Genomic DNA, 19,323 nt, shown 5'->3' on the forward strand with positions numbered 1-19,323 from the left:
TGGAGTGTCTGCAGCATCCTCCAGACTTCTGTGTTCAAGATCCTAGAGGGCAACCATTGCCCATGAGTCACTGCATTCCTTTAAATTTCTTGTTTTTCCCCCCTCCTCAGGCTTATTCTGTATATGATGAAGAGATTGGTTATTGTCAAGGCCAGTCATTTCTTGCTGCTGTGCTGCTTCTCCATGTGAGTAATTAAGTCTCTCCTATGATTTACACCTGGTAGACTTAGCTTATACTTATCTATAGGCTGGAGGATAGTCTTATTGGGTTTGGCCAGAGTTTTAACTCCTGTATCTGGAAACTACAAGAGAAACATGGTGAGAATAAATGACAAGTGTTGAAAACTAGTACAATGATAGACTTTCTTTTTATTACTAGGAAAATTGGGTAGATTTTAGTATTGGTTGGCTCCTTGGGGATACTCTGTTGTCTCTAAAGGAGCCACTATCATTAATGTTTGTTTGAGGATTTATGTATTGGGGTGAGAAGAAGGCAGAGAACTTGGCTTGCTTTATTGCCATTTTATTCATGCCTTTATTCACAAAGACCTTTACCCTCCAGATTTTTAATTTTCTTTTAAAAGCCAAAACAAAGTTGAAAAATGTAAAGGTAGAGTACTCTCTATAAATAAGTGTTTTCCACACTGATTTCTCTTTTTGTCTCTCTCTGCATCTCTTTTTCTCTTTCACACACACATTTTATTTTTTATTGGAAAAAAAATAAGTGAATTTTGCTTTGTTTTGGTACCAGGGATTGAACTCAGGAGCACTCTAACCACTGAACTACATCCCTAGCCTTTTTTTTATTTGGGTCTTGCTAAGTTATTTAAAGTCTAGCTGGATTGCTGAGGCTGGCTTTGAATTTGGAATACTCCTGAGCCTCCTGAGCTGCCAGGATTACAGGCTTGCACCATGAATTTATTTTTTGAAAGGAAGTAGCAAACAATGAGATTCTGAGCATATGACTTGTAAGGACATGGGCATTCTATAGCATAACCATAATATAATAATCACATCCAAAAATGCCATGTTTATTCAGTAATGCCACAGTCCACATTCATTTTTTTTTCCCATTGTCTACTTGGCAGAGTTCTTTACAGTCCTTTTTTTCTAATCATTATCCAGGGAAGATTCAGACATTGTATTTGCTTATTATTTCTCTTTTTCTTTTAATCTAAACTGGCCCACTTTCCTCTTTTGTGTTTCCTGCCATTGATAGTTTTGAAAAACTCAAAAGTCGTCTTGTAAAATGTCCCATATTCTTAATTTATCTGATTATTTCCTCTTGTTTAAGTTGAAATGTGTGGCAAGAATACCACATAGGAGATGTCAGCAAAGGGGTATTAAGTGCTGTGCTGGAGGTCAGAGGTGAATGAGTAGTGGACATGATCTTCATCCTAATGGGTGTAATGCTAGTGACTTCTCCTAGTTGTAAGGAAATAATCATACACATTTCCGTGTTATTGTGAAGGTAAAATAAAACGTTTAATAAAAGATTGTAACAGAGAGCCTTATTTAGATTTAAAGGCTTCTCTGGGGAGAAGGGAGGGAGGTAGCCTTGCAATATACTCTGAAACATGAAAAGGGGTACTACACTGTTTTGTACTTTTCAGTGTTACTTTTTCCTTTTTAAGTTGTTGTGGAGATAAACTATTTTAAAAGCATGAGCGTGGAGAGGAGAGCATCACTGGCAAAGGGAATAGTATAGTATATAGAAGCCCTGAAATGGGGAACCACTTGTGTATGGAAGGAATTGGAAGAATGCAACTAGAATATCCTACATGGAGGGAGGAAGGGGTAGGAGCTGGAGAGGGAAGCAAAGGTTCCCCTAGGAGGCCCTGAAGGCTAGGATCTCATGTTGTTTCTCTAATCAGCAGGAATCCACTGAAGGGTTGGGAGCTATATTGTGTAGGTTGTAATACAGGTAAAGCAAAGGCTACTTTGTAACTCTTCTCCATTGTGAACCCAGCTTGGTAGTATTTTGATTATATAAAAAGCTGTGATGTTAATAAAGAGTTCATATAAAAATATGCTAAAGCTGTGATTTTAATAAAGAGGTCAAGTTTTTAAAATTTTGTTTGGTTGTTTTAGTCAAACTTTATCTTGGTCTCACAAGCCTGTGTTGTTTCTCTTGCAACCTTAGTCCAGTGACATCCCCACTTAAGTACTATAACCCATGGAAAATGGCTTTCCCAGATTCCCCCGGTTTTGGTTTGAACTTCTGTTGCTTGCTGCAGTGTGAAGATCAATGCTTGTTTCAATGTGAGGAGAATCAGAAATCCTGTGTGGTCAGGCCACTTCTCTCACATGTGGGAAAGTGAAGTTGCCTTCTGTGATGAAGACCTCAAAAGATCTGATCTATTGAATAATCTGCTATGTTTCTCTCATTTATTCCTTAATATGGTTTGCTCTTTTGTCTTTTTTATTCTCAGTGATTTCTGTGCTTACCTAACCTCCCTACTCTTGTTCCATAGAAGCCTGCCCACCTTCCCAACTTTTGAAAGGCTTGTTGCTGTCATACCAAGCCTTAAATAACATTGTCAATGCTTTTCTTCTGTTTTGAAAACTAGACATCTTGCTAGGTTCTCAGGGAAATATTTTCCCATAAATCTATGAAGATGTATCTATTAGTATAAATAGATTATTATAAATATGTATTATTTATAAATAGATGTAAAACAGGTATTTTTTAGCTGTACTGCAAACATTCCTTTGATACTTCAGGTATTATGGTAAGCCTTAACATGTGTAATGTTCTTTTATAACAAGCTGTGTTTTCAATAGTGATGGAGAAGAAAAAAAAATTTACTAGAAAATAAAGGCAGCTAAGGGAAGTACAATGATTAAATGGAGGTCTCATGATTTAGGAAAGATGAAACCTTCTCTGTGTATCAGCCTGTTCCTAAACTCATCTCAATTCCTGTCCTCCCCACAAAGCCTATTCCTGACTTCTGGCAGATGCAGATCTTCCTGTCCTGTGTTCTCACTGATCCTTCTACCTAATTCATATTACAGTTACTATATCCTAGCTGTACGGGAGGCTCCTTGAGGACAGGCACAGTGCTGACACAGAGTAGGCATCATTGAACATTTCTTGCCCGAGTAATCAAAACTTTAGACCTGAGGTTCTGCAAACTACATTTCCTGGTAAGACAATAGAAAGACGGATTTACTATACTGAGAAAACTTGTGTGTATGTTTTGTAACTTTTCCCTGGTTGCCTGTCTGTTACAGATGCCTGAAGAACAGGCATTCAGTGTTCTGGTCAAGATCATGTTTGACTATGGTCTCAGGGAACTTTTCAAGCAAAACTTTGAAGATTTGCATTGCAAATTTTCCCAGTTGGAACGCCTCATGCAGGTAAAAAGAGAAACCAGCTTGCCTTCAATAAAAAGAGCAGGGTAGGGAGAGCTAGATTGTGGACTCAGTATCATCCTTGATTAAGAACAGGTTTTGTTTCTGTCAGTTCTCACTGTGGTGAGGAGGTCAAGATTAATATAATGTGAACCTGATGGGGTGAGCTGATTTTTCAGTCTCAAAAACAGCCGAAAGAGCAAATGACTTTGTAAGGCCCTTTGTCATAGCACATTCAGTCAAGAAGTGCTCACTCACCATGGCTGTGAAGCTGGTTAGGAATTTCATAACAAAAGTGAAACAAACTTTCCCAAACAACTTTCCCAAACATTTCATATCTTGGAAAGAAAAACTGGCTTTCCAAATACTTGTCACCATGTGGGGAATCCTTCTTGCTTTAGAGCTAGTTTGTGGTCTGGAAAAGAGGCTGAGTGCCAGCTTAATACCAGATGATAAGTATTCTGAGCATTTCAGAGATTTTTTTGAAGAACACAAGTATATAGATTTTTTTGCCCTATTTCTGGCAGATTTATGAGCCTCCCAAGAGGGAGTAGGATGGCTACACATGTGCCCAAAACTAATTAGAGGTTTGCTATTTCAGGAATACATCCCTGACCTGTATAGCCACTTCCTGGACATCAGCCTTGAAGCACACATGTATGCCTCCCAGTGGTTCCTTACACTTTTCACTGCAAAATTCCCTCTCTACATGGTCTTCCATATCATCGACCTGCTTTTATGTGAGGTGTGTATTAGAGGCCACAGCACTTTGACTCTTGTCTGCAGCATACTTTCTGTGTCAGCTCTTGTCAAAAGTTTATTCTAAGTTACTTTATTTTGTTGCTGGGAAATCCAGGCTGAAGTGAACCTTCCATGAGCGAATGAATACTACTCAAATTTGTTGAAGTGCTCTCTGTTGAGAAAAGATATAGTAGACATTTGTATTAGTTAGAGTTAGGCTTGACTGCATTTTATAAAGAAACTCAAAATAACAATGACTAATTAAAATAGAGATTTCTTTCTCAGGTAAAAGAAGGCAGAAGGTTCCATCCTTAAATGGAATAGAGTTCCAGCCTTCATATCTTTTATTATGGCCAAGAGTGGAGTGGGGGCAAGTGCTTCCCTTTTTAAGAAATCTTCTACAAATTGGCCAGAACTTCATTATATGACTGTTTCACCCTGTTTTTTAAAGCTTGGTAGGAATTTGCTAAATCTGGGGAGATATATTGTTAAACAGAAGAGTGATTCAGAGTAAAGAACAGTCTTTGCTGAGTTTTGGGTTTTGAGATGTAATGTGTGTATTTAAGAAAAAACTAAATATAAAAATAAAATGTTTATTATAGAAACTTTAAAACATAAGCAAAAAGTTAAAATACTTCTGGTCCCACTGTCTAAAAGTTAACTACTTTAATATTTAGGTATGTGTCCTTTAAACCTTTTTTGTATGTTTATATATATTCATGTTTATAATTTCTATATGGGATACTGTGTTTTTCCATTTGGGACACACATAATGTTATGGTTCAATGTATATACATCTTAGAACATGATTATGCTATATATACTATTCTGTTTTTTCATTTCAAATACTTGAACATCTGTGAACACACATACCTATATAGTCCTTTTTGTCTCATTATGGCATATTCAAAGCATACAAAAATCCATGAGGAATTTATATCTGTTAGCCTCATTCATTCTTATATTACCAACATGCCATTATTATTACTTGCTACCCAGCACCCCACTATTCGGATATGCCATAATTTATGTAACCAATTTCTGATCTCCAAACTTTATGTCTAGTTTTTCATAATTAGAAATAATCATCTGTTAAATAGTTACTAAAGGCCAGGTGGCTTGCTAAGTAATTTACATAAACTTTGCAACTAATTATCTCAGAAAACCCTTAGGAGAACATTAGTTTTGGAAACTGAAGCAAAGTGTTTAACTTGATCACAGATAATAATGCCTTTTTCATAGTTTCTTTGCCTCCGTGATTCCCAGATTGGTTAGATAAGAGAAGGCAGACTGGAAGGAGCTCAGAGCAGACACAGGTCTGGGATCTAGAGCTCAATGGATTTATGTACTGGGATTGGGGTAGCCCAATATACAGGGCAAGTCCACCAGGAGTTATTTTTTTGGTCATTCACAGTTTTATAATTCTTATTTCGATTTGAAATCATGGCCTACTTTGGAGAAGCATTCTTTCTTGTCAAATGTGAATATAGGGCTAGAAAAGCTCTTCTCTGAGAAAACCAGGAGAATGGGTTGACTTTAAGTGACTTTTCAGTGATAACCCTGCAATTTTTATTTTCCAAGATAATTCATTTCCTAACTTATATTTTCATAATTTCTCTAAAATCGTGGGCTAATCTGAGGACTAACCACATGCATCACATATGACACTGAAAATATTTTTTACCTTCTCTTTCAGGGAATAAGTGTTATTTTTAATGTCGCCCTTGGATTATTAAAGGTACGTGTTTATTCATAAGATGAATTACCTGGCACATACCCTGGCTCTATTAGTCTTAGTCTCATCTAAGTGGTTGCTGTGCTCTGATATTTTCACTGATGGTGAATATGCATAAGTAGCTAAACAAGAAGAAATATCATCTGGGTATTTTTAAAATGCACGATTTTAAAAGCTTCCCAGGCATCTTCACAGCGAACCTTTTTATTCCGTGATTGTATTTTTTTCTGTCTTCAAGACTTCCAAGGATGACCTGCTATTGACAGACTTTGAAGGTGCCTTGAAGTTCTTCAGAGTTCAGCTTCCTAAAAGATACCGCTCAGAAGAAAATGCAAAAAAACTAATGGAATTAGCTTGCAACATGAAGGTAAAATAATTTTTTGCACTAATTAAGAATCTTATGGGGCTGGGGTTGTGGCTCAGCGGTTGAGCACTTGCCTTGCATGTGTGAGGCACCGGATTCAATCCTTAGCACCACATAAAAATAAATAAACAAAATAAAGATATTGTGTCCACCTACAACTAAAAGAAATATTTAAAAAAAAAAAGACTTCTTTTGTTCAGTTAATTTTCTCACTTTTCCTGATGAAACTCTTTTAACATTTGTAACATGTATATCTCTTATTCCAAATGGTTGGTGGCATAATATTTGGGATTGCACATCTTTCTAAATCCCAAATTCATTTGTTTATATATACCTTACCCACAGCCTGAAGGTCATTTTATGTAGTATTTTTAGTGCATCTGACTGATGCATCAGATGAGGTCAGGTGTGGTGGAGTTTTCCACTTGTGGCATCATGTTGGTTCTCAGAAAGTTTCAGACTTTAGATATTTTTTATTAGGAATGCACAACCTATGATAAATAATGATGTTTTCTTTTGTATGACATCATGTTTTTCTTTCCAAATTCTTTCATATACAGTCAGCCCTTTGTATCCATGGGTTCCACATCTTTTAGTTCAGGCACAGATTGAGGATATTCAGAGGGAAAAAAAAAATAGGTCTGCACTGAATACATATAGGCTTTTTTCCTTGTCATTATTCCCTAAACATTACAGCATAATAACTATTTATATAGTATTTACATTGTATTAGGTATTAACTAATTATTTAGAGATGGTTTGATGTATATAGGAGGACATACATGGGTTATATGCAAATAATATGCTGTTTTACAGAAGGAACTTGGGCATCCTCATATTTTGCTATCCAAGGGGGATCCTGGAACCAGTCTCCCAAGACACTGAAGGATGATTGTATATGACTGTATTATATAGTATATATAATGACTGTATTATATAGTCATTAAATTCAATCTCATTGCCCCACTTCCTGAATTCTAAGAATGATATTACTATCCCCATTTTGAAAAGAAACCAAAACACAGCAACAGTGGTAGCCCCTTTGATACACCTAGTTAGTGGCAGAATTTAGCTTTCGTGATTTCTCTTGCATTGTCCTTTTACTTTCAGCATTTGTTGTTACGGCTAGAAGTTCCCTAAATTCCCTAAATGAAACTAATAATATGTGAGAATCCCCACTTGATTTTATTACTTCATGTAGCTTTTATGACATGTATAATTCTTTTAAGGTAAAAACCATTATTGCCTTTTGCTCATGTGTTAATAAAGTTGTATTTTTTAAGAAAGAAAAAAATAATTGAAAGTTTAGTTTGGAATTTCAGGGTGTAGGCAGGGATAGAGTAAATTGTTATATTCAGATTTCTGTAAGGTACATACATAGGACATAATTGTACCCTCAAGTAGAACTAAGATTCATGTGTCAAGACAGATGTGGGGGCAGCTTCACTATCTACAAAATAGAGCAGGGGTTTGGATTCAAGAGTTACTTCACCTCTGTGTAAGGTTTCATTTTTCTCTTCGATAAAATAATATGGAACTGCTGGTTCTGATTAAGTATCAAATTGAGCTAATTCAGACTACCTTTATTCTTTGAACACAAAGAGGCTAGACAGAATACAACCCAAGAGATGTTCAAATACTTAAATGAACTTGAAAATAAAAAAAAGGTAGATAGAGAGGCTTGGGGCTGTGGCTCAGTGGTAGAGTGCTTGCCTAGCACATGTGAGGTGCCGGGTTTGATCCTCAGCAGCACATAAAAGTAAATAAATAAATAAAATAAAAGTATTGTATCTGACTACAACTAAAAAAACAATTAAAAAAAAAAAAAGATAAATGGATGTACAGGGTGCCCAAAAGAAAGTAGCTCAAAACTAATGTGTGTAAATTCATACGTCAGCATCTCAAGGGAATATGGAACCGTGTTGTTAGGGTTTTAATGATCACACATACATAGTAGACATGACTGCAGGCCTTTAATAGGGATTTAAATCTGAGACCTCCACATAGGTGGGACTTTTTTCCTGGTCTATTGAAGGGAGGATACAAAAACTCTACCTATTAACCCAAGAAACAATAGAAGGCATAATATAAAGTGACTGGAGAATTTGAAAACAAAAAGAAATAGAACTTCTGAAAATTCAAATTATCATTAAAGTTCCATTCAGATTAAAATTATACGTCACAGATATTATGGCTAATGTTTAATGATAGTTCATCATGCATCAGGTACTATGGCTAAGCTTGTGTGTGTGAGATAAGGGTTAGCTACAATTTATATATATATATATGTATGTATACACACACACACACACACACACACACACACACACACACTGTCTTTACGGTGCCTGAAAAGAAATAATGGTTACTACTATCACTTCCTCTCTAGTTTTTCTAACAGACATCAGATATTGTGCAGTAAAAAGTTTAAAGCAAATGGATTGCACAGAACATAGGCCCAAATAAGTTCTGAGATTCAGAGTCACTCTTTCTACCTCAACCTGGCTCAGCACACAAGAATGTGCCAACTCTTTTGCTCTTAATGTCTTCCCTCTAAAACCTTCTTTTTCAGTGTCCCCATCTTAGTTAGCGGTATCTAGTTGCTTAGGCCAAAAACCTCATTGTTGTCCTTGACTTCTCTTTCTCATACTTGACATCTTCACACTCCACATTAAAGTATATCCTGACACTCTGATCAGCCTTCATCATTAAGAGCCCAATCTCACTGTATTTCTTTATTACCACCATTTCTTGTTTACATGGTGGGCCTCCTTGCTTACTTTTCTCTGTCCCTTTTTTTCCTTGCTTAAAACTATCTAAAGGCTGTGTGTATGTGTGTGTGTGTGTTTGTGTATTAGTGATTGTAATCATAATAATGGGATTCATTAATCCACATATGTACATGTATATAACACAATTTGATTATTCTCATTTCCTAATACCTTCCCTTTGACTCCCCTCCTCCTTTCCCTGATCCACTTGCTCTAACTCTACTGATATCTCCTCTATTATTGTTGTTACTACTAGTAGTTTAATTAGTGCATAATTATATGTATAATACTGTGGTATATTCATACATGGACATAGCATAATTTGGTAGATTTTGTTTCATGATACCTCCCCATCTCCTACCCCTTCTTCTACCCTATTGGTATCCCTTCCATTTTCATAAGACCCCCCCCCCCTTTTTCTTCCCTGATGGCTTCTTATTTTACAACAGAACTCACAGTTCCTACCGTGTCCTGCAAGTCCTGACAAAGTCACGTGCATGACCCACAAGGTCTGGCCTGGGATCTCATGCTGCTTTCTCCATTTGCTCTTTTGACTTCAGATCCCCCTGGCCACCTCACTGTTTGGGGACATGCCAAGCTTGTTCTCCCCCCTCTGGCCTTTACCCTGGCTTGTCACATTTTCCTAGCTGTCTGTGTGGACTGTCACCTCATCCAGTCTTCAGCTCAGATATCAGAAGCTTTCTGTAGTCACAATATCAAAAGTAGCAGTCTCCCCAGCCCTTTATGCCCTTGTCTCATACCCTATCTGATTTTCTATCCCTAGAGTGGGGGCCCTGCAGCAGAACAGATTGCTGAATTCTTAGAACCAAGAACAGGGTCTGGCATGCAAATACTGATTGAATGAATGAATATGCTGTTGAGTTTTTCTAAAGTGTTTTACAAGGAGGATTTAAGGTGAATTTGGGCAAAACTTAAAAAAACTAGCTAGAGGCTTTAGTCTGGGTTTTCATTAGCTTGAATCACTTTAATAGTATATAAATTCTTTATTTCCATAGTCCAGATAAAAGGTATCTGATATCTTTTTTTTTTCCCCCTTGCTACACTTAGAATAAAGTAAGGCTAGCAAGGCTGTCTTCAGGGTGTCTTCATAGCACATATATTTTGTGCATAAACAAATAATTCCTTCCAGCCCTGGAGAACTTTGCATATTTGAGGTACACTTTGGATGATTTTCCCTATTTGCACATATTTTAGACAAAATAATAATTTTTTTCTTGAAATTCAGTCATAGCATGGAAAGCCTATAGATTCACCAAGACATGAGAGAATACTGGGAATTTAACCCAGGGGCGCTTAACTTCTGAACCACATCCCCAGCCCTTTTTGTTTGTTAGTTTGAGACAAGGTCTTGCTAAGTTGCTTAGGACCTCAATAAGTTGCTGAGGCTGGCTTTGAACTTGCAGTCTTCCTGCCTCAGCCTCCTGAGCTACTGGGATTACAGGCAGTAATCTTGGCTCCAATACCAAGAAATAGTAAGGGAGATGGAGATAGTAGTTGAGCCAGTTATTGTCAGAGTGATAATTCACAGTGATTGTGTGCCAATTCAAAGTTAAAAAAGAATCACTGGCAAGTGCACTTCGATCTGTGCATGCTGTGGCATGCATGAGGTAGAAGGCCTCAGTTGGCACAGAATGCTCCAAATCATCTGTGGCTTGGAGCCCCCTTTAGACATGGAAAAGGCACTTCATGATTTGTGAATAGTTGGGAAGCTAACTTTTGAACTTCTGGCATGGAATTTGCAAAGGAAACTTTGGATGTGCAACTTGTTGATATCCTATTCCATTATTTTTAAATTGTTGCTTGGTTTACTCAGTTGTATTCCCTGATTAAAGTGAGAATTAGGAGCACTTTGCTTCATGTGCCTAGGAAACGAATAGTTTACTTTTGTCATTGTTGTGTTTTAACATTGTGATCTTATTGCTGTAATTTCTGGTATTTGTGTAATTCTTACAAACATCTTCTTTCTTTCTCCCAGTATTCAACAAGTAGGGTGTACCAAGTGTGGAAACAGAAGCTTACGGAAGTCATGTAGCTTACTCAAGTGGTACTGGTGGGACAGTGTCAGGAACCCTAGTAGAAATTCTGATTCCACATTCCTAATGCTTTCTACTCCATTCTGCTGCCTCTTTTACAAAAGTCTAATGAGAGTTAAATTTGGTGTGGCAGTATCTGAAATGGCCACAAGATGGGTGTGTTGCTCAAAAAGACTTCATTCTCTGCCCACAGATCTTTCCTTTCTCTGTCAATCTGCATGCCTGACTTGGGCCTCTTTACTTTTTTTTTTTTTTTCCAGACCTTTTATTTCTCCCTTTCTCCTTCTTTCTCCTTAAAATGTGAACTTATTATGGAATCTTTTCTTTCTTGAGGAGTTAGATTCCCTGTTCTTAAAATAAAATTTAATATACATCAAGACTCACTTTGCTGTTTTTGTCAAGTGTGTTCTTTCCCTTTATGGGTCAGTGATGTGAGATAGAAAAATTGTTTCCTTCCACTGCTGATATAATATCCACTTCTACTTTAAATGTATTGTTCTAGATCATGAACAGCCCTGGGAGTTCCACAGTGCTTTCATACTCATAACTATGTCATGCATAGTTTGTTGGTGTGGGGGGGAAAGGATGGTTGAAAAAAATAATCTTGTGTCTTAAAATTGGATTCAAGAAATTTGAAGCTTCCGCTCCTATACTTGAGACCCAATGGCCTAGCCTGGGCATGGTGAGCTGCGCATGGGATAAGAACAAAAAAGATGCACCTAGACTCTCCCCGGAGACTTCTACGTTTTTTAAGTGTTGAGTGGAATTTGCATTCTCTGGCCACGAGCCACCCTTGCTTAGTGAAAGTAGAAATCAGACCTACCTTCCTCAGTGGACAACTTATTACCTACTTTAAGGGTCTCCCACTGACAGCATCCATCATTCCTTGAGAAATCTGTGCCCAAACTTGTCTGACATCTGCCTTGTCAAGTGTTCATGATGCTGGTAGGCCCTGAGGGAGGTGAAGGTTTTGTGGTCAAGCTCCATGGCTTGCCCTGCTCCTGATCAATGGAGAACATGAGAACTTTCTCTCCAACTGCCTGATCCATGATGGTTGCAGGTGTCCATTTCAAGTACACTAGACAAGCCAGGCAGAGGGGTGAGGCTTTTGTTGAACTTGAATCAGAACATGATGTAAAAATGGCCCTGAAAAAAGACAGGGAAATTATGGGACACCGATACATTGAGATGTTCAAGTCACACAGAACCAAGATGGATTGGGTGTTGAAGCAAAGTGGTCCATACAGTGCCAGCACTGCCAAAACGGCTTCGTGTGGCTTTGGGGACTCCTGTTTGGATGCACAAAGGAAGAAATTGTTCCATTCTTCTCAGGGTTGGAAATTCTGCCAAACAAGATCACATTGCCTGTGGACCCCAAAGGCAAGATTATAGGGGAGGCCTTTGTGCAGTTTGCTCACAGGAATTGGCTAAAAAGGCTCTAGGGAAGCACAGGGAGAGAATAGGGCATAGGTACAATGAAGTAAGGAGGAATTTAGATCATAGTCTGATCCACCTCTGAAGTTCATGTCTGCAGTGGCCCTATGACCAGCCAGGTACAGCCTGGAGGTACATTGGCATTGTAAAGCAGTTGGGCCTGGAGAGGATGAGATCTAGTGCCTCTCGTGCAGGATATAGAGGCTATGAAGACTACAGCGGCCTGAGTGATGGCTATGGCTTTACCATCAACCTGTTTGGGAGAGAACTCAGTTACTGTCTCTTGGGAATGTATGACCATAGATATAAAGTCGGTGAATTCATGGTGCAGAGGAAACAAATAGTTACTTTTATCATTGTTGTGTTTAAACATTGTGATCTTATTGTTGTAACTGTGTCCATTCAACGGGGGCTGCCCTACAAAGCGACTGAGAATGACATTTACATCTTCTCTCCACTCAACCCTCTGAGAGTCCACATTGAGATCGGCCCTGATGGTAGAATAACAGGCAAAGTAGTTGTTGAGTTTGCCAATCATGAAGAAGCTGTAGCAGCTATGTCAAAAGACAGGGCCAACATGCAGCACAGGTATATAGATCTCTTCCTGAATTCAATGACAGGGGCCAGCAATGGGGCTTATAGCATCCAAGTGATGCAGGGCATGGGGGTATCAGCTGTCCAGGCCAGAGAGCCAATCAGTGAGTGGCTGTTATGGGGCTGGCTGTAACAGTCAGAACAGCATGTGTGGATTTGACTAGTTTTGTAGTAACATTTGATTTATTTCAATCAAATTTTCACAGGCAGTCAACAAGCAGTGAAAAGCAGTTTATAACTAGAGGAAGCTGTGGGGCTTATTTTGCACCATGAGTTGGTGAAATTTGGATTTAAAAATTACCTCTGCAGTGTTTTCTCATGCAAACTTTTCTTCTAGCATGTGATATTAAGTAAACTAAAAATTACTTTCTTCAGTTTTTCTTGATTAACATTTTAACATTAGTATTCTTCAGAGTGATGTTATCTGAGTTAAAGTAGTTTTAAGTATTTTGAATGTGGACTTTTACACAACACCACAGTGAACACATTGGGGAAGATGTACTTTTTTGGGAGAACTCAAAGGTGCTAGGTCCCTATTCAAAGAGAAACATTTCTCATGTTCTAATTTTTTTCTTCTTTATTTAAAATTTTTAGATTAAGATTAAGCTTTTTAAAGTCAGCTTTGAGAACTAAGACACAATACTAATCTGTAGGAATTGGTGAGGCCTTGACTTAAAGCTTTCTTGGTATTGTGATTTCCTTTTGGGTGTATTTTGCTAAGTGAAACTTGTTAAATTTTTTGTTAACTAAATTTTTTTCTTAAAATAATGACTTTTTCACATACACAAAGAAATTTGAGTAGTGCTTTCTTTGTTCTATGTAAGGATTTTTGACAAGTCTGATGTGTGATAGTAGTTTAGAAGAGGCAAGAACTATGCTGTAAGAGATGGCTCAGTGAGTTCCTTAAATCATACCTGAATAATGGGGCCTAATTTGTTTGTGTGTACTTGCTTAGAATTATGCCTGAGACAAAATGGAATTTCTGAACCATTGTCTCCTTTGAATTTGGTATTTCAAAGAAAAAGTGAATGTACTAGATTGCAGACTACTTATAAGCAAAAAGTTTACAAAAACCAAATAGCATTATCTCTAGATTAATGAAGTTTGTTGTTTGGAGAAGCAGAAAGATCTTTGGCATTTGTTAGTATTTGCCCTTATGTCATATTTTTATTCAAGAGCTAAAAGCTATGCTAGTTTGAACTTCATTCTCTTTTCAGATCATTTGTGTGATTAGTAGTGTACATTAGGATCTTAAGCCCCATGAGGGCACTGACTTCTCAGTCTTATTTCTTGATGTGGTCACACAGTGAATTAATCCTTACAGTGACTATTGTGGTCCTTTTAGAGAGATGCTTAGAAAATTGAAGTAAATTTCAAAGAGTATTAGTAAGCAATGGAGTTGGGTTTGGATCCCAGAAAATTCAGACTCTACACTCAATGCATATATAGTCATTGTGCTTTGCTATAAATGAAGGATTGAACGAATGGAACAAAAACTGCTTTTGTACTGGCTCCCTTTTTTTATGTTGATCGTGTAATCATGGGTAATTTAGTCTGTGTCAAAGTTGAAACTTACTCTATACAGTGTAGCTAAATTCAGATGTCCTTTCAACTAGACCACACTACAATGTTGTTTCTTTGTTCATACCTTTTAACTAGGATTTTATGGGAATAGTTGAGTAGGTGCCCTCTTCTTTTTAACAGCCTAAATGTTGCCAGTTGATGCAAGGGCAGCAGTGATACTACCTTCTTTCTTTAATAAGCTGGTGTCCCTTGGTCCTGATCTTGGTCCTTACCTGTTGTGGCCTCCACTACTAATTTTCTTCTTGTATTTTAGAAAAACATTCTGATAATAGAATCAAAATGCCTTAATTCTGTTTTGTGATCTTTCAAGGAGTTTGAGTGTAAAAACTATTTGAACAAATTTTAAAATGCCAAAATGAAATGAAATGTTTGTTCATTTCAAGCAGTTAAGAGTGCAGGCCATGGAGTTCCAAAGGGTTGGCTCCTATCCTGACTTTGCCTCTGTTGCATGACCCATGACCTGGGTAGGTTGCACAGCAGGGTTGTAGTGAGAGACAGAAGTCAACCTTCCCTCCCTCCAGTGAGTCACTGCTGCTCACATCCTTCAAATACCAGTGGTCTTTTGGCTGTCCTGTTTTGACAACCTCTGATCAGGCATCCAGAGTACTGTCCTAAGTCAGTGGACTTCAAACAAGCATTTATGAATTTTCTTATGTAGCAGTACTTATAAGAAACAGATAATTATGGAATAAGAATCACCTTAGATTCGTATTCTTGTGCTAATGTTGCCACTTAACACTGGGTACTTGACTTTAAAGAAGTTATCTATCCAGATCTCTATTCCTTATCAGTAAAGTGGGGTAATAATCCCTGCTTTGAGAATTAAATAAAACAGAAGGTATAGAGACATTTTATTATCTTGAAAAATATTATGTAAATCAGATTCTTTTAATTAGCAACTGAAAAAAGCACAATCCCTGCCCCAGCATTCTTAAGCAGGAAGGTGAGTATATGTCAGATTTATTTAGCTTCCTGTTAATCCTGCCACACAAAACACTCAGGATTTTGTAGTTGGGATCTCCAGACCTTTTCTTATTTAAACCTACCATCCAGCCATTCAGCCACACAACTTGTACAGCAACTAACATTCAACCTCCCTTTGCTGGACTCCCTATGACTCCAGCCCTGCAGGGGTTCTGACCTTTTCAACACATGCTTAAGCCAGACCTGGAAATCAGCTCCTCTTCCAAAGGGCAGCCTATTTCATGCTTTTCTTGTTAAATAGACCTTGTCTGAATGACTCACTGTTTGCAGCACATGTTCAAAGAATTGTTCCTTCTCTTGATTCAGGACAAGATGTCAGATAATAAGAACACCAACAAGTAATAACTACTATTTTATTGAAAAGATCTTGCTATTACTGTCTCTCTCACTACAAAAATACTAGGCAGTCTTCTGAGCACTGCATATACATTTTTGCATCATCTAATCTTCATAACAATAGTTCTCATAAGGACCATTGATTTTTATGGAGTTGAGGCTGAGATTAGGCATCTTGCTTCAGTTGTATAGTTAGTCACTGGCAGAGCCAGACTTGAGCCTTGGTCTGTTACCTGCACCAAGTTCAGCTCTTTTCTTTCTTTTTTTTTTTTTCTTTTTGCAGGGGGTGGGGGGGGTAGTAGTAGGATGGAACTCAGGGGCACTCGACCACTGAGCCACATCCCCAGCCCTATTTTGTATTTTATTTAGAGACAGGGTCTCACTAAGTTGCTTAGCACCTCAGTTTTGCTGAGGCTGGCTTTGAGCCTGCAATCCTCCTGTCTCAGCCTCCATGCACCACCCTGCCCAGCCCTAGTTCAGCTCTTAAGTGAACAGACTGTACCACCTTTCTCCCACACTCACCAGTAGACACTTTCTTTTTCCATCCTTGGTGGCACTACCTTTTTCAGAGGCTGAACAGGGACCAGCTTCCCTAGGACAAGTAGCATATAGTTTAAGAGCACATTGTCAATTTCCTATGACAGATTTATGACCCATGAGTGACCAAAGGAGAGGTGTTTTAGGCTGAATTTGCACCAAAATATCAAACTGGCATGTACAAATCTCTACCTCCTAATTCAAGGTTTCTTAACCTGGGACCATGGATTGACCTCAGGGGGCCCATTAGCCCTCAGAAATGGGATGTAGAGCACTTTGTTGTGGGGAGGGAGGGAAGGTTGACTTCTGTGTTCAAAAAGGGAAGAGCCATGTGCTGAAGAGACTTTCAAATTGGTGCTGTCTCTAACAGTGTTAGGAGCCACTAGGCTAATTGCGCTGGGGTATAAAATTGGTTTACCCAAATTACAAATCCAGTCTTCTCCCAGGAATTTGTTAAGGTTCTTTTCCCTGTGAAGGTACATTTAAACAGAACAGGATTGAATTTCAAGTTTTATTTTTATTTGAGAGCAAAAGTATCTCTGTGTGAACCTATGGCTTCCAAAGCCTTCAGAAAGAAGTCAGCTAGCAGTGGGTGTGACTCAGAGCTCGGAAGCTGAATCTACAGCTTTTCTTGTTTCCTTAACTCAGTTATAGTGTCATTTTTTATAAGTAAGAGACAAAAATGAATCTTGGGCATTTTTTCCCCTTCAATCCATTAATCTATTTACTCATGTATATTTATAGTACTGGGGATGGAATCCAGGGCCCTGCACATGCTGGGCAAGTGCTCCACCACTCAGATACATCCCCAACCCTTTTTATTTCTTATTTTGAGACAGAGTTTGGCTAAATTTCCCAGGCTTGAACTTGCAAGCCTCCTGAATAGCTGGGGTTACAGGCCTGGCTGCTACACCTGACTGAATCTTGGAAGTTCTAAGAGTAGAGACTTTATCTTTGTTCATTAAGTGCCTTCATGCTTACTATAGGACAGGCATTAGGAATTTCACAATGAATGAAATTCCTGCCTTTGTGAAGTTTGCATATGGGAAGCTAGGTACATTTCATATTGCTAATATGTAGCAGTGAGCACTGTATGTGGTTGTCTCAACTAGTGGGAAATGTCAGTGTCTCTACTGCACCCTTACTAGGTGGAAAGGAAGGCCTTCACTCTTTTACCTTTGATTTATTTAACATCTGATTACTGAGTCCCAACTGTGTTCCAAGCATTGAGCTAGGCACTGGAGGAGGTACAGCAGTTAGCAAAAGAAGTAGCATATTAAGTAAACACTTAAGTAATTGTGTACTGTGGAGAGGAATTCAGTTGATACTCTAAGAAGATATAACGAAAAGACTTGGACTTGGGGCTGGGGATGTGGCTCAAGCGGTAGCACGCTCGCCTAGCATGCGTGCGGCCCGGGTTCGATCCTCAGCAGCACCACATACCAACAAAGATGTTGTGTCCGCCGAGAACTAAGAAAAAATAAATAAATGTTAAAATTCTCTCTCTCTCTCTCTGTCCCCTGCCCCTCATTCTCTCTTTAAAAAAAAAAAAAAAAAAAAAAAAGACTTGGACTGGAGTATGAGGGAAGGGTTCCAGAAGTGGTTTTGGATTCTGAACTGGAAGGTGAATAGGCGTGAGCCAGGTACATCCCAGCAGAAGGAAGAGACTTGCACTGTACATCCACTCGGGTTGCCATTTCCACTCAGAAGAATGGTCAGTGCAGAGAACAGGGGGTCCTTTCTCATTAATTTAGCAAGCATTTCTGGGCACTTCCTGTGTACATGGTAAGAGACAAGTGAGATGGTTCTGGCCTGGAGAAGATATTGATAATGTGACAAGGAGACTGAGAGGTGCTGCTTTGTCCTGGCTGCAGCCTCATAAGGAGGCTTGAAATTTGAATTGTTGCTTCTGCTGCTGGCACTTCCTGGTCTGCATTCACAAGACAGGCATCTTTTTGACAGGGTTTGTGCCTCAGAAATAGCCTGAACTATTTGGTCCTGGTTTGCAACCACATGCTCCAAAAGTCAGCATCAGCTGTGAGTCTATGAGAAGTCATGGTGTGTGTTTGTGTTGTTTGTAGTGGGAGTGAGGCTGGGAGGTTAGGCAGTGAGGCATTTGAGGGAGAAAGAATGAAACTGAAAACGAGTAAGACTGAAGGATGGGGGATGCTGAGCTGGTAAAGAGGTCAGAATTCTGGACCAGCAAGCTCTGGAGAAGGTGGGAGAGCTTTGTGTATATCCATCCCTGAGAAGTGACCCCTGTGGACCAATTGAGAAAGGGGAGGCCATTATTTAGAGAAAAGAGCAGGGCCTTGTTTTAAAGAGCTCAGAACAATTGTGAGAATTTATTTTTAAATAGCATGTTTATTATTTCTTATAAAATAATTTATGTTCAATGCAGAAAACATGGGAAAAGCAAAAAGAAATACCCACATCCTATCACAAAAATGTAAGAACCAATCAGATGGTGTATGTAAAGGGTCTGGCATTTCCCAGGCACTCCTTAGCTTTTGAGTAAGAGTCGAGTCTTTTTCTGTGAGAATGAGGCAGTTTTATCAGGGATAATGAAATGTAAAAGATTATTTGGCAATTAGTCTTTTAAAATGTATATTTGTGGGGGAAATGTTAATTCTTTATCCAAGCATAAGACTGCAAAGTTGAATTCTTGTTAAGGTTTGGGAAATGTTTTATAGGATTTGGTGTCAGTTATTTTTTTAGAAAGTGCTGGGGAACACATAATACCCACCGCCCTCCCTTCCCTTTTACCAAGACTGCAAAGAGCACTGGGAAGGAAGTGTTTGCTACCCACAAGCCTCATTTATTTTCTGTTCCCCT

General features: G+C 38.5%; 3 protein-coding genes across 16 annotated transcripts in view; 2 read left to right on the forward strand and 1 right to left on the reverse strand.

Annotated features, from left to right (window-relative positions):
- The window catches only part of Rabgap1 (RAB GTPase activating protein 1), a 160,949-nt gene that overhangs the window by 124,827 nt on the left and 16,799 nt on the right, over positions 1 to 19,323 (forward strand). For 11 of the 13 annotated variants that reach the window (XM_078048149.1, XM_005320940.5, XM_078048145.1 and 8 more), the window contains 5 exons: positions 111 to 185; positions 3,235 to 3,360; positions 3,956 to 4,099; positions 5,792 to 5,833; positions 6,069 to 6,197. In XM_078048149.1, coding sequence (XP_077904275.1) covers positions 111 to 185; positions 3,235 to 3,360; positions 3,956 to 4,099; positions 5,792 to 5,833; positions 6,069 to 6,197 — 516 coding nt within the window. Of the gene's footprint in view, positions 1 to 110; positions 186 to 3,012; positions 3,148 to 3,234; positions 3,361 to 3,955; positions 4,100 to 5,791; positions 5,834 to 6,068; positions 6,207 to 19,323 lie in introns of those variants that run through there. The other 2 variants (XM_078048152.1, XM_021723511.3) reach the window with 2 other exon arrangements.
- Strbp (spermatid perinuclear RNA binding protein) overlaps positions 4,167 to 19,323 on the reverse strand; it is a 179,948-nt gene continuing 164,791 nt past the window's right edge. The window contains exon 18 of one of the 2 annotated variants that reach the window (XM_078048154.1): positions 4,167 to 12,165. In XM_078048154.1, the coding sequence (XP_077904280.1) occupies positions 11,946 to 12,165 (220 nt within the window). In that variant the 3' untranslated portion in view covers positions 4,167 to 11,945. Of the gene's footprint in view, positions 12,166 to 16,985; positions 17,959 to 19,323 lie in introns of those variants that run through there. The other variant, XM_078048155.1, reaches the window with a different exon arrangement.
- LOC144377356 (heterogeneous nuclear ribonucleoprotein F-like) lies at positions 12,159 to 17,986 on the forward strand. Its single transcript, XM_078048169.1, has one exon. The coding sequence runs from the start codon at positions 12,623 to 12,625 to the stop codon at positions 13,178 to 13,180; it is 558 nt and encodes a 185-aa protein (XP_077904295.1). The 5' UTR covers positions 12,159 to 12,622; the 3' UTR covers positions 13,181 to 17,986.

Source organism: Ictidomys tridecemlineatus, chromosome 4, assembly GCF_052094955.1.
Source record: "Ictidomys tridecemlineatus isolate mIctTri1 chromosome 4, mIctTri1.hap1, whole genome shotgun sequence".
Taxonomy (NCBI): Eukaryota; Metazoa; Chordata; class Mammalia; order Rodentia; family Sciuridae; genus Ictidomys; species Ictidomys tridecemlineatus.